The sequence below is a fragment of the Cydia pomonella genome, chromosome 5, assembly GCF_033807575.1.
Source record: "Cydia pomonella isolate Wapato2018A chromosome 5, ilCydPomo1, whole genome shotgun sequence".
Classification (NCBI taxonomy): domain Eukaryota; kingdom Metazoa; phylum Arthropoda; class Insecta; order Lepidoptera; family Tortricidae; genus Cydia; species Cydia pomonella.
Genome location: NC_084707.1, coordinates 9,447,868 through 9,471,413, shown reverse-complemented (window position 1 = coordinate 9,471,413; position 23,546 = coordinate 9,447,868). Strand labels below are relative to the sequence as shown.

At 39.7% G+C, this 23,546-nt stretch overlaps 1 protein-coding gene across 1 annotated transcript; it reads right to left on the bottom strand.

Annotated features, from left to right (window-relative positions):
• Positions 1-882: 882 nt before the first annotated feature.
• LOC133518221 (uncharacterized) lies at positions 883-23,485 on the bottom strand. The gene is made up of 20 exons (XM_061851852.1): positions 21,607-23,485; positions 21,310-21,517; positions 20,060-20,207; positions 19,368-19,480; positions 18,789-18,877; positions 17,554-17,608; positions 16,357-16,483; positions 16,171-16,268; positions 15,068-15,142; positions 14,446-14,498; positions 13,384-13,571; positions 11,335-11,504; positions 10,804-11,034; positions 9,301-9,536; positions 7,995-8,205; positions 7,010-7,247; positions 6,349-6,496; positions 5,261-5,421; positions 4,023-4,234; positions 883-1,526 (listed from the first exon to the last, which is right to left on the bottom strand). The coding sequence occupies exons 1-20, from the start codon at positions 23,337-23,339 to the stop codon at positions 1,434-1,436; spliced, it is 4,587 nt and encodes a 1,528-aa protein (XP_061707836.1). The 5' UTR covers positions 23,340-23,485; the 3' UTR covers positions 883-1,433.
• Positions 23,486-23,546: the final 61 nt, after the last annotated feature.

Sequence of the window (23,546 nt, the reverse complement as noted above, 5' to 3'; positions counted from 1 at the left end):
CCGCCCTAGTGCGGTAATTAGTACTTTACGTGCCTATGTCGAAAATTTAAACTATCATATTGTAAACCTTATGCGATACGAGCGAATAGACAATTCCTACTTTCATTTAATTTCTCATGCCCTGAAAGTGGCTCATTGTACATCTATGAAGCGGGCTGAAAGGGATCCGTTTCTGCCCTAGGGCGTTTTATTTTTTACGATAAGCAATGAAAACTCGGTTCTAAATGGATTATAGGTACCTACAACAAGTAGGTACCTATAATTCCATTCTGATATTAAAACCCGATTCCATAAATAACGATAATTTTACTTGAAATGAAAATTGAAAGTACCCTGAAATATAATACTACAAATGTTTAGACACATGCATTTTAATTTCACCCGTTCGAAATGAATAGTAGTGTTTAACTCAGCAGAAAAGCAACCATTCGTTCTGACTACCTACTACCGTCAGAAATGGGTGCCTATCATGGTTTAAACTAACTATAGTCAGATCTGGCTAATGCACCACTAGCGCGTAATTTGCGAATCATTTGCTCGCGTACAGTACGATAATTATGCATAGGTTTACTAGTTTTGTTAACAGCAGTTTTCGTACGACTACCATTTCGGGATCGCGCCCTACACTATTAGCCATTTTCCAGGCCGCACCAAATCTACAAGGTTTTCCCAAAAAATCCAAATATATTCCAATTAATCCAGCTTTGATGATTCATTTGAAGACAAGTAACATTTCCTGAAAGTGTAATCTAATTTGAACCTTAAATCGGAATGCTAAAGTCGAAATTCTAATGGCGCGTATGTGGTCCATATATCGTATGCCTGGAAAAGGGTTAAAAGGAAAAAGAAATGGTTGGATATAGGCATAAATAAAACTGCGTATTTCGTAGAAAACTTTAATTTACTTAAATTTAAGTTATGACTAAATACATAATATGACTATATATATGTGACATAACTATGAATGGAACATTTTATTGGAAACTGCATAATTAGAAAATTACGGTACAATAGGTAATACTTAACACTTATTTTTAGTGAGTGCAGTGAGCATCAGGGCCGAAGTAGCTTACACATCTGGTATGGCAATATGCATTGATTAAAGTCACTCTGTCTACATGCTCATCCAACTGGGAAGTCCTCAGTTAATGTACATCTAAGCAATAACACTTCGCAGCGGAACTAGTATCACGCGTGTGGTAAATCAGTTAACGATAGAACGAATCGGCAAGTGTGACAGACTAGTTTGTATATATTTGACTTGGCTTGAATTCTTATTTATATTTAAGGCCTAGAAGAGTTCGGCCACCAGGATTGAAGCAAGTAAAACCAAATTTACCGTCCCGTTGATAGTCTTTCAATCGAATGTTGCAAAAGCGATAGGGATGGAGATAGGTACTTGTGTTAGTCTAAGCCATAATATTAGGTCTTGATTACAACCTCAGGTACTTCTCCCAGTAGGTGTTCATGGCGTTGTAGCGATGGAGATTGACCCCCGCCAAGCTGTGGGCCTCGTCGGGATATGACTGAAAGAAACATATCACGTGAACAAATCAATAATACAAATATCACTCAATAACGTACATCTGTGTCAATATTTTTATGCTAATAAGTATAGGAGTAACGAATGTCGATACTATGGAGAAAAGGATGTTGGGGTCGATAGCATAACAAGAAGATTCCAGTAATTAACAGATATTTTAAATCGAGAAACTTGATAGTGAATAATTCTAACTCCAAACGTTTAGTCAATTATTAGTAGACTACAATAGGGTTTCGTGTACCTAGAGGTAAGGTGAAACGTCGCACCTTTGTTATACGGCTGGGTTGAATGTGGCGTAAAAATCAAGATAATTACCATTCATATGCTATCAAATCTATCAATGTATCAGCTTTTTAAAATTAATTTATTTCATATTTGTTACTACACGAAACACAAACCCGTTTAAGTCTAGACATGTTTTTATAACACCATTATGAAAGACATAATCAAAGACATGTGTAATCATTCATATTAACATTTTAATTTAAATGTGATAATAAAGTACTTTTATAATGGCTGATTTATTTCACGGGTTACGAAGTCGTTAAAACTAGAACTGAAGGCGCGCCTGTGTGTCGATAATAGTACATTAATTATCTATTCGCACATGTATCGTACAACGTTTTACAGTACATATGGCCCTTTAAATGTTTGACACAGTAACGTAATATGCTAATTTGCGCACTAGTGCGGTGAAGTAGCACCATATGTACTGTAAAATTAATATCTTGCATTGGGCAAAACCGGAACAGCCAATATGCTAATATTTAGAAAACATCTTCTTTCCACGTGGCTTTTTTGATACATTTCGTTACCTTACGACCTTCTGTGGATTTACGGCGGTCGTATTTATTGATAAAGTGACGGATGTTTAGCTATGGCGCCGGTCTCGATAAGCGTTGGGTTTGGGGGATCAACTTGCATTGGATTTCTGCGTCGTCTTATTGCGGCTGTACACATTCGTCGAGAGGCTACGAGACAAGCCAGGAACTAGTGTGTTCATGCTGCTCCATTCTCGTCTCGCTCTTACTCGTCTCGTCTCGCCCTTCTCCGATTGGGTTTTTTTACCGAGACTTAGCGAGAGGCTTTCGAGGAGTGTGTACAGCTGGCATTAGAGAGCATTTTTTGCAGCATGTTATAATTGGAGAGGTCCGCGAATACGATTAATTCATTACTAGCTCAGGGGTCACCAATTAGTTACTTCAAGGGTCCGGTTCTTAAAATAAAATGACCATCGAGGTCCGACTTGAGTTTATAAAGCCGCATTTATAAATTCACTTGGTGCTCTGAACAGTTCTGAGCGAGCAATCGTTCGTTCGTTCGGTGAATGGAAACACTGGCTCCAATAGTAAATGGAACAGCAAACATTTGCTCTAAACAAAATGTTTGCTCAGAACACTAAGTGACAACGCGACTTTAAATAAAAAAACAATAATTAAACCGGCGGTCCAGATCCTCGCCATTTGGTGACCCCTGCTCTATTAGTTAATAGACATAAGTGGAATGGACTTACAAAAACTCGTGGTTACCACAAATTATCATTTCCATTCTAATTTACTTAGTATGAGAGTGCGTCTGGTCATATAAATCGCAAAATACCTATCTACAAAAATGTGCAGAATGCAAACGAATGGAGCGGTCAGATTTTATGCGGGCTGTAGGTACTAGGTACATACTCGTCGAGAGACCCCGAGACAGGATGAGAACGAGTGTGTATATGCTGTTCCCTTCTCGTCTCCCTCTTTCTTGCTCGTCTCGAGTTTCTCCGATTGGATCAGAGCGGTGCCAAGGCTCTCCATGAATGTGTACAGCCGACATTACATTTAAATGAACGCAGACGTGTCGTGGTTCATCAGCACGCCGCAAATGCCAGCTAAACTACTGGTCGCCTTCACCGCGTCCCCGAAACCTGGCCCCGCTCAAACGGTATCACCAGGCTAGGGGTCGTGGGGTTCGATCGGGGTTAGGTAACGATCTGTAGCGAAGAGCTGGCCAACACCAGCGGCACACATCGTCCTCAAAACGACGACAATTGACCTCCCCACATCGGGGGGGAGCGACCTGCACAGCCGAAAGCGGTCTCTCATATATACCTTTCGTGACGTGAATTTAGTTATCTGCCTCTTTGTCGCTCGAATGTGCGAGAGTGATAGACAGGTTAGAAAACGAAATTTTGATTTTCTTGTTTCACGGTAGATCCTCAGATTGTGATGGATTGTGGTTGTGGCGCCTCCTATGCAAAGTTTCGTGTAATATTCCCTATTTAGTACGAAACATTGCGTAGTATAGCGCCATCTCGTTCAGTTGTCAAACTAAGGGGGGGGGGGGGGGGGGGGGCGTTCGATTTTACCCCCTTATTCATAAACGTCTACTCAAGTTGACAAGCCGCTAATAATCTTTTGTCCCTTTCCATCATACCAATACGTGCGAATCGGACGCAGGGTGCCATGTCCGACTCTAGCATCATTCAGAGACTCACCATCTGGTCGAAGTCGATGTCGAGCTGCTGCAGCGCGCGCATGAGCTTGGCGGCGTTCTGGAAGTGCACGTTGTCATCGGCGTTGCCGTGCATCAGGAGCAGGTGCTTGTCGCGCAGCTGCTCGGCCATGAGCGTCACGTCGCCCGCCTGGTAGCCCGCTAGGTTGTCCTCTGGGGTCGGTACGCCCATGTAGCGCTCAGTGTACATGGTATCTGTAATAATTCAAATGTTACCTACAAGGGTTGCGTTTGGCATAGGTAACCTATCCTTGTAGAACCTATATACAAAATATGGGTATTTTAAGTTTTGAATAACGAATAACTATACCGTTAGTGTACCCATTGGCGCTAAAAGTGGTAAAACGCTGAGTTGTAAGTACTGACAGTCACGCTCATGCTCCGATAGTAAGTGTGATTAAAAATATTGATAATGGGTGTAATACTTTATGCGATATGAGTAGGCAGCACTGCCAAGAGCATGTCGGGCCATGCTCAGAGTAGGGTTTCGTAGTTACACACCCTTGAACGGGGGCTATTAGTAAGCATCATATGCCGTCTACCGTGTACGTCATTGTCTGTACTAAGAAGGGCAGACTTTTTGCAATAACTCAAAAACGGTTTAACCGATCATGCTCGCTATAGTTTTCATTGAAAGTTTTTACTAAGCTTTACTTTCAAGATTTTTAGGGTTCCGTACCCAAAGGGTCAAACGGGACCCTATTACTGAGACTCCGCTATCCATCCGTCCATCCGTCCGTCCGTATCTCAGGCTGTATCTCATGAACCGTGATAGTTGTTGAAATTTTTACAGAATATGTATTTCTGTTGCCGCTATAATAACAAATACTAAAAACAGAATAAAATAAATATTTAAGGGGGCTCCCATACAAAAAAGTGACATAGATAATGGTATGGAACCCTTCGTGCGCGAGTCCGACTCGCACTTGGCCGGTTTTAAATATATTTTGCACCCATGTTTCAAAAGTAAGAGAGGGACACCTTTTTTCTTCTTTTAAATCCATTATTTCCGAAGCAGCTTTCTACTAGCACTAACGACCACCGAGCAAAGTCGCGGAGGGACAGACAGACAGGCAGACCGACGGACATGGCGAAACTACAAGGGTTCCTAGTTGACTACGGAACTCTAAAAAGGGGTTTCTGGTAAACTCGCTATACCAGCCAGTATTAGCTATATTACTGCGTATTGATGAATAAACATGTAAAGGGATAGTAACGTACTGTAGTAGAGCCAGGAGGTGACCGGCGCGGTGGAGATGCCGCACGCGAACTCGTGGTTGTCGTCATGGATCAGTGTGAGCAGCGTGGCGTAGCCGCCGTAACTGTGGCCCCAGATGCCTACGCGTTCGGGGTCGATGAACTGATACCGAGCTAGCACCTCTCTGCAATGTTAGCATTAGATGAAGCCTTTAGCCAATACTGTAGTCACCCTGCCTACGGAACTGGATTTCGAATCCCGGTAAGACATTTATTTGTGTTTTACTCATTAAAAGTATTTGTTGCTGCATATTAGTTTCATTTTTTAATGAGGTCACTTGTAACTTTAGGACAAATTCTGATCGCTATATCATATCACTATATGGAAACACCATAAATAGCTTGTGTATTGAGAAAGCAGAGGCAATGTAACGCATTAATAGTTTAGATATATTGCCCTCGCACTAGCCTAAAATGGTCGCGTCCATCGTCATCGTGGCCGACATATTTAACCTAAGACGACGGGTTACAATATTTTTACTGAGAGTAACGGAGGAGACTAAACGATAAAAAATGCAACCAACCAATAGTTATTATACAGCTAAGAGCAGACGTTCTCTAAAGGTGATAGACATAAGAAATCACTCGGGGCGATTCAGACATCCGCTTATCTAATGCAACATATATTGTGGGTCAGCTATTATAAACCCATTACATTGAATACCTTCGGCAATACCATTCTTGATTTATATGAACGTTGTTATCGTCTGAGGAACGAATAGTTATATTGAGACAAAGGCTGCTTATAATTCCATGCCTGTTCAAGGTCGAGTAAAGGTTATTGTTTTACATACCGTAACTAAACTCTGATCTTACTTATAGATTAGGAATACGAGGTTATTCTTATTCACGTCATTACTTATATGCATAATTTTGTTAATAGTCTGCAGCGGTGTCTTTTAAATGATGATGACGAAATCGTCTTCAATCTCATCGGTGCCGAACGCGTTGTTGAGCGAATACAATATGTCCTGTCCCTTCAGGCCGGAGTCGCGCCCGTCTGCCAACATGTAGATTATGTTGCGGTTCGTGTTCAGGTACGAGTAGTTTACCTAAGGATGACGAAATGGTCCTCGATCTCAACGGTGCCGAGCGCGTTGTTGAGTGAGTACAGGATATCCTGCCCCTTCAGGCCGGAGCCGCGACCGTCCGCCATCATGTAGATTGTGTTGCGGTTCGTCGACAGGTACGTGTGGTAGCCTGTATGCAAGCAGCCCAAAATCAAACATATATTCTTCAACAGCCGGGAGAACGAATCTGCCTTGAGACAGTATCTAATAGTTAAATAGTATAATGGTCTTCGTCACCTGTTAAAAATATCTCAAGTCGCAGTTACCTATATGTATCTACTTATATATAAGGCATACTTTTTTTATGGTTTTGATGGAATAATCATGATGACTATTACATGACAAATAGATTAAAGAGAAAACATACGTAACATTCAGACCGCAAAGCGTACATAACTTAAACAGATAAGTACGTAACAATAAAGCAAGCATGGTTATGATGAGGTTATAATCATAATTACGAGTGGAATAAGTACACTACCAATATTTTTCTGCTTTTTACAAAAATATGATTAATGTTAATAGTCTAAAATCAAACGCCAATCACAATCTGTAATATCTCTATTATTATTACACAACTTCACGGATACCACATAAACTTCACTGATAACCTAATAAAAGCTTTTAAAATGAACCGACTTACCGACAGTGAAGGTATCGTAGACGGTGTTAGTATTAGGCCCGGAGTACACGTAGAACACGCAAGGGTACTTGGTGTTGGTGTCATTTACATCAAGACCCGGTGGCAGGAACAACCTCACGGGTGCTGGGAACCCGTTCTGCAGCGGCACGGTCGTGATAATGCTCTGCGGACGGTCCTTGCCGATGAGGTTGAAACGAACTTGCTGGTTGTTCTCCCAAGTCTCCAGGACATCACCGGTCTGTGATAAAATACTGAATTGTAAGAGTATTTACAATTTATTTAGAAAAAAATATGAGGTCAATTCAATATCAAAATTCTGTAAATAAAGGTTTCTCAATGTGGGGTATGCCAACCCTCAGAACTACGCCAGTGACATTCTTCTGTGGATGAATCTAAATTACTGTACGATAAGATAATAGTCATATGACATATAACGGGTTTCTGGACAAAGAGATTCGCTTGGTAAAATGAATAGGAATATTTTTGCCCAGTCCTTCGAGAAATCCTGCTCTAAACAGAGAATTTGTACATACTCGGGTAGACGAATCAGGTAGCCCGCTGATTTCTGCGCCAAGCAGCTGCTGATTAAGTTAAAAACTCCTTCTGCTTACTGTCGGTAGCAGAAACCCTATTGGCTCATCTACAAATTGACGACGTAGATAGTAGGACGCGGGCAGGTGACGGTCATGAACCTACTCCATCAATTCGCGGTTGCGGACGCCCAAAAAAGCTACATTAAGTTTAACCTTTTGACTCACTCTCGGGTTGACAATATATATATAGATATCGGAGTGCTTCTAGGGTGCCAAGCAGCTGGTAGAGGCCATAACAGCTACGTAAACCCTATTGGCTCACCCTCGACGATATAGGTAGCAGAGGGATCTTAGGACGCTGGAAAGATGATGGTCATGAGCCCGCTCTGTGTCCTGGGGAGGGGCGGAGACCCAGTGCAGATACATAAAATAGGTAAACCCTATTGATTCACCCTCGGGTTGATGATGTAGGTGGAGGAGGGCTCCTCGGGCGACGAGCAGGTGATGGTCATGTAGGCGCCCTGCCGGCTGGCGGTGGCGGAGGCCCACGTGCACGGGCCGCCGTCGGGCAGCACGAGCGCGCAGCTCAGGCAGCGCGCCTGCGCGCCCACCGCGTGCACCTGCGACTGCCACGGCGAGTCCGTCACCGTGCGCGTGAAGTAACTACGGAGATATATTGTTACGTTGTAAAAAGTATTCTAGTGTGCACATTGTTAATAAAAGGTAACCGGCAGCAGTTCAGGAACACTATCGAAGGGAAAACTAGAGAGTAAAAAGTTGGTAATGGGCACCAAACTTAAACATTGGTTTGTTTGTTATTGAACAGGTAACAAACTTGAAATACTTAAGGCTTGTCAACAGACAAGACCGAAGTAGATAAACAGAGACTTTAATTGTATAGCGAGCTGCAAAATTGCATACGTGGACATATTATGATTGGAATTATTTCAACTGGCCATGCAATTTTTAGCTGGGTGTATACACCCAACTGAGTGTACTGTACACCCAGCACTACAATCATTAGTAACAAGCGTTCGGCGTCTAACAAGCTTAAGGTTGTTTATTCCGACGGAGGCGGAGTTCTTCGAAATAACCCTCACCAGGCTTGTTTGACACAATCTCCGCATTGGCACGTATACTTACATCTTTATGTCAAGTGTTAGATGTTGCCATCTGCCTGCACAAGAGACTAGCAAATGCTCGCTATTCAACTGTAGATAACAAGTATGGACAACACAATTGGTCCACGTAATATTCACTATGAAAGTGTCAACTCATCCATTCCGATGAAATTATTCACAGTGAAGGCACCAGGCATGATGGAGCTTCATACAATCTCCCCATTGATACGCATGTTGACATAAAGATATTACTGCAGAGGTTGCCATTTGCCTGCACCATAAACTAGTGAGAACCACTATGATAATTCAGCCTATATAACGTCCCACTGCTGGGCACAGGTCCATGGGCGAGAGGGGAGAAACTAGTGAGAATCACTGCTGACGAAAATATAGACAGTACAATTGATGTATGCAATACCCACAAAGAAAGCGTAGACTCATCTATTCCAACGAATTTGTTCACGGTGAAAGCACCAGGCGTGTTCGAGCTCGACACAACCTCCCCATTGATGCTGAAATAAAGATGCTGCTAGATGTTGTCGCCCGCCTGCTTGAGCGACGAGCGAGGAGCTACACTTCTGACGAGAATATAGATAGTAGGTACACTCATACAGGTACCATTGATAATTTTACTTACTAAGAAAGCGTAGACTCGTCCATTCCAACAAAGTTGTTCACAGTGAAAGCACCAGGCGTGATGGAGCTTGAAACGATCTCGCCATTTATACGCATGCTGACATAAAGATGTTGCCAGATGTTGCCGTCGGCTTGCTCGAGGGACCAGCGGGTGGACACGTAGAAGTCTCCAGCGGCGCTGAAGCGGGGCAGGGCGATGGGCACCCAGCCATTGGGCTGTTGGCGGTGCTCCTCTTCCTATAAAAAAAAACTGTTTTACCATATTTTAAAGGTAAGACCCTGGATTTTGGGAAGACGGAATACTGAAATCATTACTGGTAACTTTTTAATAGGTATATTCGATGGCGACCTTCACATTGGAAGCGGACTCGCACGCCGTTCCGGTTAGCGAGCAGGAAATCGCTGTGTACGTGCATAGAGCTGTCTCGCTCACTTAATACCTAAGACACTGCGCTGTAACGGATTTAAAATATGACATCATCACTGCAAGTGCACAAAGTGGGTCACGTGAGGATAACAGAATCTATCTAATTATTTTAGATGGTTTTTGATAATGATATTTAAACAATATTTCAATTAATAGAAACCCTCTATTCCCACATAACGACTTCTTAATGATAATAGACATTTATTATTATTATTATTAAAAGGGTGCGGTCCTAAAACTCCAAAGATAAAAAAGTCATTAAAAGTGTACCTAAGTATGTAAATAAACAATTCGTATGCATATGGTAAATATGTTGGGTAATTTACATGCATTTAGGTTTAGGTCGACACACGATTCGAAAAGTGGTGCCAGTATACATAAATTAGTCAGAGAATAGATTTTATATTTTTCCTGTTTGTGGGTGTTGTTGATTATCGTTGGAGATGACCCAAAAAACTAATAGTTTATTTTTCCTTGTAACTTAATACTATAAATTCAACGAAGTAATCATAAACTAATCAAATAATTTGTCCCTTTGAATATAACGCCTTTTTTATGAGAGCTGTTTAAATAAGTTGTGGGCATCTAAGTGTGAAATAGCTACTAACGAGTAGATTAAGTAGCTGAATTGTTCATTGTTTATGAAAGATTTTACAATAAATAGGAAAAGTGAGCTCACTCGTTAATTCCTTAGTTGGCGATAAACGACCTTTTTCAGTATAGGTAAGTAGGTATCTTCTAGTAAAAACAATTACAAAAATGTACTCTGATGAATTCTATCTCCTAGTGAGTAGCAATCTCGTTATACGCTGCGGATCAGACGACGCCACTGAGGATGTAGTCATCTATGAACGCGACGGACGCTGCCAGCCGACTATCGACTCTATCGTGCATATTTACGGAAAGAAGTCCAGTCTGCATATTGCAGAACCTTAGCACGGTATAGTTCCGCCTCCTGTTGAGCCAATGAGCGACCATCTCGTACGCCGTGGGCTAGAGAACGTCATTGAGGATATGGTCATCTGTGACCGCAACGGACGTTATCAGCCGAGTATTAACTCTATCGTGTATACTTACGGGACAAAGTCCAGTCTGCACATTGCAGAACCTTAGCACGGTGTAGTTTTGTCTTCTGTTGAGCCAATGAGCGGCAATCTCGTACGCTGTAGGCCACACGACGCCACCGAGAATATGGTCTCCTGTGACGACTTCAGGCGCGGCTAGGGTTTGCCATTCCCATACGCCGTCCTGCACTAGGCGTTCTAAGTTGATCACGCGCAGGTTCACTGTGGGATTTGTGTCGCCGACCTGGAAGCGAGTTTATAATATAGGGTTTGAAAAGTTCAAATTATCTTATACGCCCTTGCCAGACTATATCCTAAAAGTTCGCACAGAAACACAATATAATTGGTTAGTTGGGCGAATACGGTTGCGTAAGATACAGTAATTCAAGAGGAGGTTTGAATGTATAATTAGTATCGGTTTTGTCTAAATGAGTTGAAATGTGACGATGCTGGGCGGGTCGCTAGTGTAGAATTAGCCAACTGGAATTTACTTCTTCGAACACCCTCTGATTAGGTATCCACTTAGGCAGTTTCTTTCACTTACTTTAGGGTACTTAAGATCAAAAAGCTCCGGGTACAAGTCATCAGGGTCGGTCTTGTCGACGAAGTAGTAGTAGGAGTAGGTCTCAACCTCCGTGTCGTTGTAGCTGGCGAACGCCAGGTACGTGCCCGTGGGGTTAAACCACGTGGCTTGGCCCGTGTACATCACGTCCTCTGAAATTGGAATCATTGTTTTAACGGTCCTATTCCTCACGAGCTCTCTTGACCTTGGCAATGTTTTCAGGTGCATTAGTACACAGGGTTCGTGTTTTCGAGCGCTAAGGAAGCAGAAAGTTGGGCACTCCGCCCGGCATGTGCACGGTTCATTTCGCTTCATAGAACCACGTGTATAAATTATACACTGTAGGTTAATGTTATTGTATATGTAATAAATGGAAAAAAAATTAGCACTCGCTCAAGAAGACCTTGATAATATACACAGATGGTTTCAGTGCAATTTACTTACAGTTAATATATCTAAAACTTCTTATATAATCTTTAAATCCAAAAATAAGAAAATCAATAACCATGTAGGCTTAAGCATAAATAATACAAAATTAAAACATTCTTCTGAAGAAAAATATCTGGGATTGATTTTGGATAGTAATCTCACATGGAAACCCCACATTACCAAAATTCGATCAAAACTGTCATCTCTCTTGGGAACACTTCGTGGTATTGTGAAATGCCTTCCGCGCCAAATTAGGTATAATATTTATAATTCACTTGTCAAATCTCATCTAGATCATTTAATCGAAATATGGGGACACGCTGCGAAAACTACTCTAAAAGATCTTCAAGTGATACAAAATAAGATTATCAAGGTACTTTTCCACTACGATTTCCTTACACCTACTAAAAAAGTATATACAGAAACTAAGATCCTATCTCTTAACCAAATATATAACTTTAATACATGTATGTTAATAAGAAAGATAATTAAGAAACAGATACACTGTGAAACAGTTTTTTTCACTAACAGAGAAAAAGGACGGTGTAGACTGCGCAACGCGGACCATCTAGTGGTACAGTTTCCCCGCACAAAAAATGTTGGCACCAAAAATATAAAATTTGAAGGGGCACGGATATATAATAAGATACCAAAACATGTAAAAGAATCTAACACAATGAGCATTTTTAAAACGAATCTAAAAACTTATATTTTAAATAACATCCCTATAATCCAAACCTAAATGCGGCCCTGGCCAGTTACCGCTGACCACTACTTAGTGCAGTTGTGCAGCGGTGCGTATTTAAACTTACTTCTACCCACTATACTGCCTCGTAACACAATTGTTATTATTATGTTATTGTCACCTAACTTAAGAATTAAATATACTAAGAGTAATAAAATTAATTTTGTAAATTTGTAAATACAACCAAATTGTCGCTCACGGGCGCAAACTAACAAATTAACATAGAATTCATTAGTGCATGTATGTATCTCATTAAGTGAAATGTATACTTCTTTTTAGATCAATAAAATTCTTTAACCACAATATGTAAAAAAATTACTCTCCCATAGAAAATTTTAACATCAGACCAGAAAAATGTATGAAACAACCAATTTCGCGATTTCAGGATTTGTCCCAAGGTAAAAGTTGCTCAGTATGACCTAAACATTAATGGGTCTCTTTCTTTGCCTTTCGTTATGTTACACACTGTATGTGCTTTGACAAGTACGAAGACTACGTAATGGAGTGAACTAAACCCGTTCCAGATATCTATCTTGGATATATAATACTTAGATAGGTATAAATCCTGTGGTAGGTACTTTCAACGCATGACCCGAAACAGTTATTCCACAATTTGATTAATGTAGTTAATACATGGGAAGTAGGTGTGTTATTTAAATGCAATAAACAAAATGCATAATACATATACATAAGATAATAATTCTGAGTTTAAAAATAGCACTGCCAGTTTTATGTCTCTCTCCAAAATGTGCCTATATTACACGTTGTCGACCAGTATATTGGCAAGGAGTGAACGCTGCTGAAAATGTACTTGTAGCTGGTAGTGTGGCGAGCGCAGTAGCCCAGTTGGTACCTACCTTCATAAACCCAGTCAGCGTGGCCGTTGTATATGACCCCGGGGATACCGTCGTCGGTGAGCTGTATAGCTTCGGTCGAGTTCTCGGGCAAGTAGTAAACATTGTTGTCTAACACGTAAGCCAAAGAGTGGCCGCCGCCGAAGATACATAGTTGGAGACGCTGGTGATCGGCAACGTACGTCACTTCCCTGTAATTTATAAAGGCGTTAGAAATGCGAAGACATTTTATAGAAGTGAGAGCAAAAGTATATAAGTGCGTAAAGCAAGGGAATTAGAAGGCCGCGCTACGCGAAACTTGCGAAGAATTATATCGCCACCGCGCGGGTATTTTTTAACGTTTTACCTCAATAACTATGAAAATATACTTCTGTTTAAAATGTTGCTCGTCCCGTCTGACGGTTATATCACTACCTAGGTGTATTATACTAAAATTATACATACTGCTGTGGTAGGTAACAGGTATGCAAGGTAACGATACATAATTCAAATTAAATGAATAAGACCCGTTCACGTTTCTTTTTCTATCGAGCCAACTTTACCCTAATAAGGTTTTGGTAGGAGTCTGCCCTTCCAAATAGATTAATCTATTTCCAGTGTGAATTCTTTCATGGTAAAGTATTGTAAAGACGTGTAACAATTCAATATAAAAAAGTGCAATTTAGCATTTTTATAATCCCCCTATTAATTTGAGCACCATCCTCAATTTCTTCCTGCTACGCCTTAAGGTTAACTGATAGAGAATGTATTGTGACATTACTTGTAATTTAAACGCCTTGAACTCGGCATCGTGAGATGTCGTGCCCATGGCGCCAAGAACTTTAGTTTCGATAGTACTGATCAATATGTAAGTAAGTATATACTTAGGTACCTACGCACACCTATATTATATGAATGTATATACTCGTAGTACAGTCAAGTGTAAAAATATGGGTGTACACATCTTACTCAAAAATATGTCCCATAGCATCTTATTCCAGTGTAATAAGAGCGTAGTACCATATTTATGAGACGATTCTCTCGGTACATATTTTTGTAGCTGACTGTACCTAAGCGGTTACTTACTGTGTCGCAATATGGTAGAGAGCGAACTTCGCCGTGGTTGAATATCTGTACACCTAAAACAATGGTAACCCAATGATAATTTTTTTTAACGAAAGTAAAAAGATAATCTTAGGTATTTCTATTTGACAGGAGTGCAATATTTTATTTAGTGCTTTAAGGCCAAGTTCCGTAAGGTAAGATATACTTAAGAACTAATTTACCTCGAGAACATATTAAAAAAATAATAGTTTACCTATTAAATGCCTATCTTTCCGAATCCAGTAAATATTCTTATCAAATTATTACTTATCAATTATCTAACATAACTTAGATAGAAAATATAGCTATGTATGCAGATAGGTGTATGTATAATAAGTAAATACTTAGTTGTTCACTACCTATCACTGTTAGCGTGAACTGTATGCCGAAACTTTACTACTTATAAATACTCAATAGCAATAAAATGGGCCACAACTCTCGGAAGATTCCGTACAAAGCAACTTGTTTTTATTGCCTCGGTGTATACCTAAATGGGGAGGTTTTTGTTTTTGATGAATATTTTGTATATGTAGGTAATACATTATCTGGGAACACGACATAGGTAACTCGAATATGAAGGTAATGTAAAGCAGTAGGTACTTACTTGTTCAACTTCACTTGGAGCCAAAATATATTCTCTGTCCGCTGACAAAATGGGGCTGGATGTGTTCAGGAATGCCTGTTCATGAAATACATGGTGTTTATTTAGTCACCTGCAATAATTTACGGGGTGAATATTAGTGTTGGTAGGAACTCGAGTCTTTTGAGTCTGAATTTGAAGAACTGGGCTCGTTTTTACGAAACTCGGCGCTTAAAAAACTTCCGAGTCTTTTAAGTCCCGAGGCGAGTCATTTATTGAGTCTTTTTTAAGAGAACTCAAAAGGCGAGCCTCTGAATAAAGACTCCGTCAACAACTTCAGAAGTGTAACCTAAATGAAAGTAAAGAAATTATGCGCCATTGTATAATTTGTGTGCCTAGTCCACGAATATTACTTAAAGGCAAAGCATTTCGAAATTTTGCAAACAAAAAAATTGAGAGTTCTCTGTAAAGGACTCAAGTCCCTACAAAAGACTCGAGTCTAACAAGTTGAATAAGAACTAGAGTTAAGACTTGATATGTGAGTCTGAATACTGAGTCGTGTTTTAAAGCAGAAGACTCAAAGGACTCGAGTCTTAACCAACACTAGTGAATATATAGGTCATACTAAGCAACTTTTACTATGGGACCAACCCCGAAATCGCGAAACAAAATTGGCTGTTTCATACATTTTAGCAGTCTGGCCTTGACATTTTCTATGGGAGAGTAATTTTTTTACGCAATTTCGGGGTGGGTCCATAATAAAAGTTGCTCAGTATGATCTATATTATCTCAGCTCAGTATGATGTAAATTATTGGAGGTGACTAAATAAACATCCTGTATAGAAATTAATTTCGTAGAACAAGTATACGTATAACTATAAATTATCAGAGGGCGTCGGGCCTGCCGCGAACCACATTCGACGTATTGCCTCCCTGTCACACTTATGCACGTATTTACAAGTGCGATAGAGAGGGCGCACGTCGAACATGGTGCGCGGTAGGCCCATTGTTGCCTGTGGCGGAATTCGAACTATCGTCTTTAAGTTGATATCTTAGTTGGAAAATATATATATATACATTAAAACATACAAACAAACAAGGCTAAATAGTAAAAGTAGTAAACATACCATGAGTTCGCCAGACACGAGCACACTGCTTTCTTGAATGGAGGCATCGTAAACATAAATACCGGGTTCGCCAGGAATCACATAAGTGAACTCAGTATCTGAAAAAAAAGACTTGCTAAGTAATTCCAAAACACGCATGACGAGTAAAATTTATAACGCCTACGAAAACTGAATAGCAATAATTACCCGAAATCCAAGTTCCCGTGAATCCGCGTTGAGTGAAGTCTCCTCTTAACCACTCTTCCATTGTGATGGGAAACTGGGCCGACGCCACCGACAGGAGTGCCACCATGTAGCACCACGATACCAGACCCTGAAGAACGGTAATACAAGGTCATTATAGGAACTGATCAAAGTACGGCACCATTTAGAGTTTTGTTCAGTTTTCACATTTTAAGGCAGTATTTGTATGATTTTATATCACACATATACGATTAAGTTATAAGTGCTTCTTGAGAATTTATTCATGTGTAACCAGACAGGTTTTTAAAAGGAAAGATTTGGGCGGTTAAATGTAGCCATTTTGTAAGGGCGGTAAAATGTAGCCATGAGCGAAGAAGATAGGTGCCACGCCACCTACATTTAACAATAATGTCAATAATATAAATGGTTACTCACCATGGTGTTGGTCAAAATACCACCACTTAAATTAAAACAGCAGCGGCCGACGGTAGTAATCCGCCAGCACGACTACAACTTTATCGCCAAGAATTACAACACCTTATCCCATTGATAATAAATATCTCGAGATATTGATAATTTAAATAATTGCGGCGATTATCCTCGTTGTAAAATATTGGATATCAGGCTTCGATAACAAATTTAGATCATTACATGTATTTACCATTAGGTACGATAGTATAACCTCGGGTCACTATGGAGTAAAGTGGAAGACCCCACAAAATTGTACTAAGAAAAATGATACTGTATAGATCGTGTCATTCACGACGACGCGTGGCTCGACTCATATTGTCATCATCATCGTGGATGACACGAACTATAATGACTATTTACTCATTTGCAATGGTTCTATTGAGAATTAGGTTTCTATTTGTTTACGTTAACCAATAGAAATCGTGACTGTTGAATGGCAGGCCAAGTACCAACTTGTTCTTTTTCCCGTGCCACATAAGACGTCAAAGATTCATTGATTGTATCATATAATTGATATAGTCTTTTAATATGTCAATGTATTACATCCCATGTACAGTCAGCGTCAAATACTCTGTAGCAGTCAAAGTGGCCAAATAGTTCGGTACACCATACTAAATATATGGTGTACCGAACTATTTGACTACTTTGGTTGCTACAAAGTATTTGACGCTGACTGTACAACCCTATATACTTACTTTACTCTTTGGTACAACCTAAGAAAAATCTTACCTTGTCAAAACAGTAATAAAGATGGCGCTGTACGGCTCCATGTTTTCTTTCAGCGCTAGATAAAGATAACTGATAGTGGTAGAGAATGCCCTAAGGCATTAAGTGCGCCTGATGTACTTTTGTTATGTGCGTTAATGTTTAAACAAACAAATTATTAACGATCAACTTTTGGTAACCATCGTTACCGAATAATATACCGAAACTTAAAGGGCCATCTACATTAGCTCTCAAATTCAAAACACGAATTTGTCTTCATTCTTTACACACAACTTATACAATCAATGAATCTGTGGAATGTTAAATATCAGGGGTCGTTAAAAATCTGTACAAGAGTACATAGGATTCCATAACGTATGAAATAAAACATGACATAAAATGTTATATTGTTTATTGAACATCAAACAATGGAAGTTTTTGGAAAACATTTCTGTACGGGTTAGCACACAATCCCTAATTTTTCATTCTAAGTCTATTATAGGCGGAGAGTGGATAATAAATTCACAATTCATAGATCCACTTCCTTATATTTAGTAACGACGGCTAGCTCCTGGGGCATACAATCTTAGTTATCCATTGTAAGCTCCTCAATGAAAATGTTTAATATCCAGCGCCATGTCTGTCGAAGTCATATTCTGATTTTTCATTGTATCTTCCATGTCATTACATATGTCAAGCATAATTGTATTTCGGAGTCTCATTTGAGCCGTAGCGTTTCAATAGCTACTGAATGACCAACGGTCAATTCGAGGCGAGGCAACTTTCGACGACGCCACCAAATGGCAATTTGTTGGCAGCGCGACGTAGTCTATCCCTCCGCGGCGTCCCGAGAATGTCCCCTCTCAGTTTATCGAACGCGATCAGCGACGACCAATTAAATCATAGGATTCCATCCAAGCGTGCCTTTCTATAACATTTTGTAGAAAATAAAATCAAATGTCTCTCTCATGACAATCTTGTTTTGTGTTGAACCTACATTTAACTTACAATAAACCAGAACTTAGATGTTCCTCTAACAATAGTTATTAAAATAAAAGATAGGTCTTCAAAATGAATTAGTGAAACCTGGAAAGAAAGATCGCTAGAGCGACAAAAGATTAGTCGAGATGAGCATGAAGTGTTGTGTTTTATAGAAATGGTTGTATTGTGACTGAAGACGTATGTGTGTGTATGTATGTATATGTGTGTGTGTGTGTGTGTAATGTAAGATGGATGAGCGAGTATGGGACGGACCATGCTAGTGACGGCGGTGGGTGCGACGCAGCTCCTGCATGCGGCGCTCATGCTCGGCCATGTGTTGGCGCCGCTGCTCCTCTTTTATGGCGATCTGAAAAGGAATAAGCTTTATGTAAAAAAAAATGATACATGCTTTAATCCCCTAGCACCCAGAAACTAACAAAATTCTGTTAAATTGACATTAGCCGGGTCACGTCTACACTGGCAGGTTTGTGCGTGAGGAAATTGCCTCGCGCATATGCTCGCTCTGTGTGGACCCGCCTATTGACAAATCCAAATTACATTTGTCCTGGCAGGTTTTGATGTCTGGGCGGCTAGATGTTATCATTGTTTTATCACGGAGATGCTATGGCTACCTATACATGGCCTATGGCTGTTCTCCACCACATGAGCTTGATAGTATAGTACCATAATATTGCACATGTTAATTTTAAGCTCGATCAAATAATGGGAAGTGGGTCTAATTTAGCCAATTAGCAACTACACAGATCTAGAAGTAGACAAGAGTGAATTGACTAGGTGGTCAAGTTACAGGTGCCTTTAGCAATTATAGTGTTTAATTATGAAATAATAAAAAGTACCATTTCAGCAGATAGCGGCAGCCAATATATGCATGGAGTGGATTTAGTCTTCCTGAATAGATCATCCAATAGCTTAGCTGGAGCTTCTTCCTCTTTCTTCTTGAATTTCTTTGCTGTAATACAAAATGATCATATTATTATACAAGTGTAATAAAATATCATGTCATCTTCCCAAAAATTGTTCTTATAATAAAATATCATCATTATTGGGTTGTCACCTGCAATATGTTAAACAATGAAGGTAACAAAAATATCTGTCACAATCTTATTTGTAGAGCCATAAGAGTTTTTTTGTGGCCTTCGAACAATAACATATTATTGCAGATGACTGTACCTGGTCGTTTTACCAGATACAAAACTGCACTTGTGGTGGAAATTTGATCATGCAGACTTTAGAAACATGTGTTTAATATTTATGATGACAAAAATGAATAACTCTTTGACCGCCATAGATGTCAACTGACGCGTGTGGCTACAGCCTGCAGCCCAATACCTTCGTGCATTCCGACAAAGTTCACGAACGGCGTGGCATTCAAAGGGATAGGCCTCTTAATTAGTTGAGACGAGTAAACTAAATAGATACATCACCTTACATTAAATATGCATTTCACGTAAAATCACCATGACTAAAACGCTCAAATTTAAAATAAATGTTTACAAATTAGAATTACAATTTATCAAGAAGGATTTACCTGGCTCTGGGCTTCTCTCAGGCGTGCGGTGTCGTCGCTTGTCCAGAACACGTTCATCTCTTTTAGGTCTCTCTTTGTCCTTGTCTTTCTCATTCTTGCCGAAGTCCCACTCGCGTACTGCAGCCGCCTTCCGCTCCCATGGTTTCTCCTGGAAAATTTATATAACAATAAAGTAAATGTAATTCAGAAGTAAAAGATCATCTGAGAAATAAAATAAAATGTCTTCTGTGTTAGGGAATAAAAACAAAATCTGCAATTATTATTAAGCAAAATTTATTTATAATGGTTTATTTACAAATACCATGTGCAGAGTATAGAGATGTAAGCTTGGTATTTACTGGAACTTACAAGAACTTGAACATGTTTTAAAACAATATTTATTTTTAATAAACTGCTATTCTAGAGTTTTGGAGACTTCCACAAAAATTGCAAAATTCTTCATTTACCAAATAAGACTTACTCACTGTATTGCTATAATCACAAAAAAAAACTTAAAATGAATAATAAAGGGCCTGTAAATTATAGTCGCCTGTATAATCCGTCACAGTTACATACCTACCTATATACTCCTATGGCTACATAATTATAATATCAGAAAAAAAAAACATTCAAATTGTGATACATACTAATTCAATACATTTGTCACTTTTGGTCCCCAGCAAGCTTGGTTCTCCATACTAACATAGTTCTATACACTCTCATTCTAAAATGACTAGCTAGATTGCTCTAGAACTTTGTTCTTACAATAGCCTCCTGAATCCCAGAAGCGATGTTTTTTTATTTTTTATTTGGAACCATGTCTTGTATAGTGAAAGTTAAAAATATTTTTTTGAAATTTGTCCTTTATAAAGGCCTCTGGAACTCAGGAGGCTATGATAAGGTATATCTAGTCCTATAATTCGTTTATGTAGCTTCATATACCTCTACCACAGTCAAAAAAATACATCAAATTTAAGTTTTCCATATAAAACTTGTACTTGCTCTATTTTGTTTGTTTCATAAACAAGAGCTATATAAACTAATTACAGGACTAGATATACCCCATCTCATTGTATGTGCAAAGTTTCATTACAACCCAACACATAGTTTTAAAATGAGATGAAACTCCATTTGTATGGGAAGGTGAAATTCAACTGAGCTTGCCGGGGACTCTTAATATAAATATGTATTAAAAGATTTAAAAGCCACAGACATGAACTGTCTTTTTAAATATATATAAAATAAGTTAAGTTAAAGTTAAAAATACATACCATTTCCCCTCGTTCTCTTTTCATATCTTGTTCTCGCAGCCAATCCTCCACAGTGCCAGGTATAGTAATTGCCTGTGCATTGTCTGTATCTTCATTTGCCTTAGCTTTATCAAATGCCTCTTGAGAAGAAAAGTCCACCTGTAGGGTCTTTGGGTTAGACACAGGCCAAGTAACCCCATGTAAGGCATGCCTGGTCTCAACTGCTTGACTGTAACAAAAATAATGTAACATAAAAATATTTTCAACATAGGTATAACAAATTGAACATATTAATATGTTACATAGGTAGATACTTACTCTTCAGTTTCATATTTAACAAAGCATCTTGACTTAATTCTGTCTATCCAAAAACCATCTTCTGAAATTCTTCCTGTCCGTTGTAGTAAATTCTTCAGTTGAGGCAATGTGAATGGTCTAACAAGATTGGTGATATACAGAATACATGATTGTTTATTCCGGGGTGGACTTGGTGGTCGAGCAATAATGCTATCATCTTTAACAATTGATATTCTTCTATTTGCTGACAAGGGTTCCCTGAATTTTAAGTTTTCAGGTTCCCTTTCTTCATATTCCTTTTTATGGTGCTCCAGGTGATCAGTATTGTCTATGACAATCTTAGGTAAAACAGGTCTCTCAATTTTATCCTTGGATTGAACTCGTTTGTGTTGTTTCTTTTCTTCAATGACCTCTTCAAATTCAACAGGCTTTACATCAGGAATAATATCTTTCAATACATCGGTAGAGATAGTTATTGACTTCTGGGTAGTGAGTTTACTTGGCCTCGAGCCCCATCTCCTTTTCCGACTAACAACAATAGGAGCTGCTTGGCCATTATGTATAGGTTCTTCATGTGACTGTGTTGAATCAGAGCGTTCAAGATCTCTACTATTATTTCTCTCCATGCTGTGCTCTACTCTCCTCTCCTTTACTGGTTCTGGAGAGGCAGACTGTCTTTGCTTGTTTTCTACATTTTCAGAGCTATCTACAACATCATTGTCATTAGTAGCTTTAGAACTTTCATTTTGAGAGGACTCTGCTTCCTCAGTCTTACTATTATTACTGCTATCTTCACTTTTACTTACCTCATGCTCACTCGGCGTCTCCTCCTTTTCTTGGGATCCATCAGATTGCTCCTGTGACTCAGTCTTTTCAGTTTTGCTTTCAGTTGACTGTGTTATAACTTTCCTTTCATCAGGTTTCTCCAATTCCTGCGAAGCTTGGGATTTTTCTTTTGATTCATTTTTAGGTGATTGTTTACTGTCTTCTGACTGGTTTCCTTTAACTTCAGCCTGTGGTGATGCAACTGTTGTATCAGCATCAGAAGTCTTCCCTTCAATATCAGATTCCTTAGATTGTGTATCAGTTTGTGACTGTCCACATGCAGTAGTATTTTCTGATTCAATCACTTTATCTTCACTAGTAGTGGACATGGGCGTTTCATCAGGAACAGTGTCATCTACAGCTCCACTACTCTGCGAGATTTTACGACTTTTAGGTTCTGAAGGCGTCTCCGAATCAGCTTCATCGCCTTGGCTATCTTGGTTCTTCTCAGCTTCATCCTTGGACTCTCGCGCAGAGCGTTTAGAACGGTGCTTACTCTTCTTGCGGTCCTCGACAGCCTCGACGCTCGGTGTATCGCTGGAACTAGTAGCGCGGGAGTGCTTCCTTCGGCTACGCGGTGATCTGTCCACTCGCTCAGGCGTCGAGGGAGGGCGAGTTAGACATATTTTTAATTTTTGTATTTCCCCCGTGTCGCTGGGCGCCTCTGCTGCTTTCACATGCCACACTTCGTGTGCGTCTTCTGGTGAAACTTCTTTTTCTTTAGTAGGAGTCTGAGGTGGTTTCTGTTCCTGCTCAACGGGGGTCGCTTCTGCTTCTCGAACTGGGCTAGTCTCGTCAGCGGATTCTTCGGAAGAATTAGACTGTTTACGTCGTCTAGATGTTCTAGTCTTTTTTGCCTTTTCAGTTGTTTTTTTCTCGGGAGAAGCCTTTGCTTTCTTAGTAGCTGTACGCTCACTTTTACGACGCATCGTACCAAAACAGTATCTTTTATATACTACAAATATTTTACTATTATGGTATTACAAAACTGAAATATACTGAGATAAATACCGGTGTCTAAAACACTTTAAATTCACTAATTAACAACTTCAAACAGTCTCCCAATGTCGCTCCTTCTAAACGAATGGCCGCCACCGGAAATTTATGCACACGCCATCTTGCTGCATGTCTATGAT

Coding starts and splice junctions, on each gene's coding strand:
- LOC133518221 (XM_061851852.1), bottom strand. CDS start 23,339: ATGCGTCGTAAAAGTGAGCGTACAGCTACTAAGAAAGCAAAGGCTTCT. Junction 18,878..19,367: donor TGCCGCTATCTGCTGAAATG/GTACTTTTTATT, acceptor ATTCCTTTTCAG/ATCGCCATAAAAGAGGAGCA. Junction 15,143..16,170: donor TCGTGTCTGGCGAACTCATG/GTATGTTTACTA, acceptor TTTCATGAACAG/GCATTCCTGAACACATCCAG.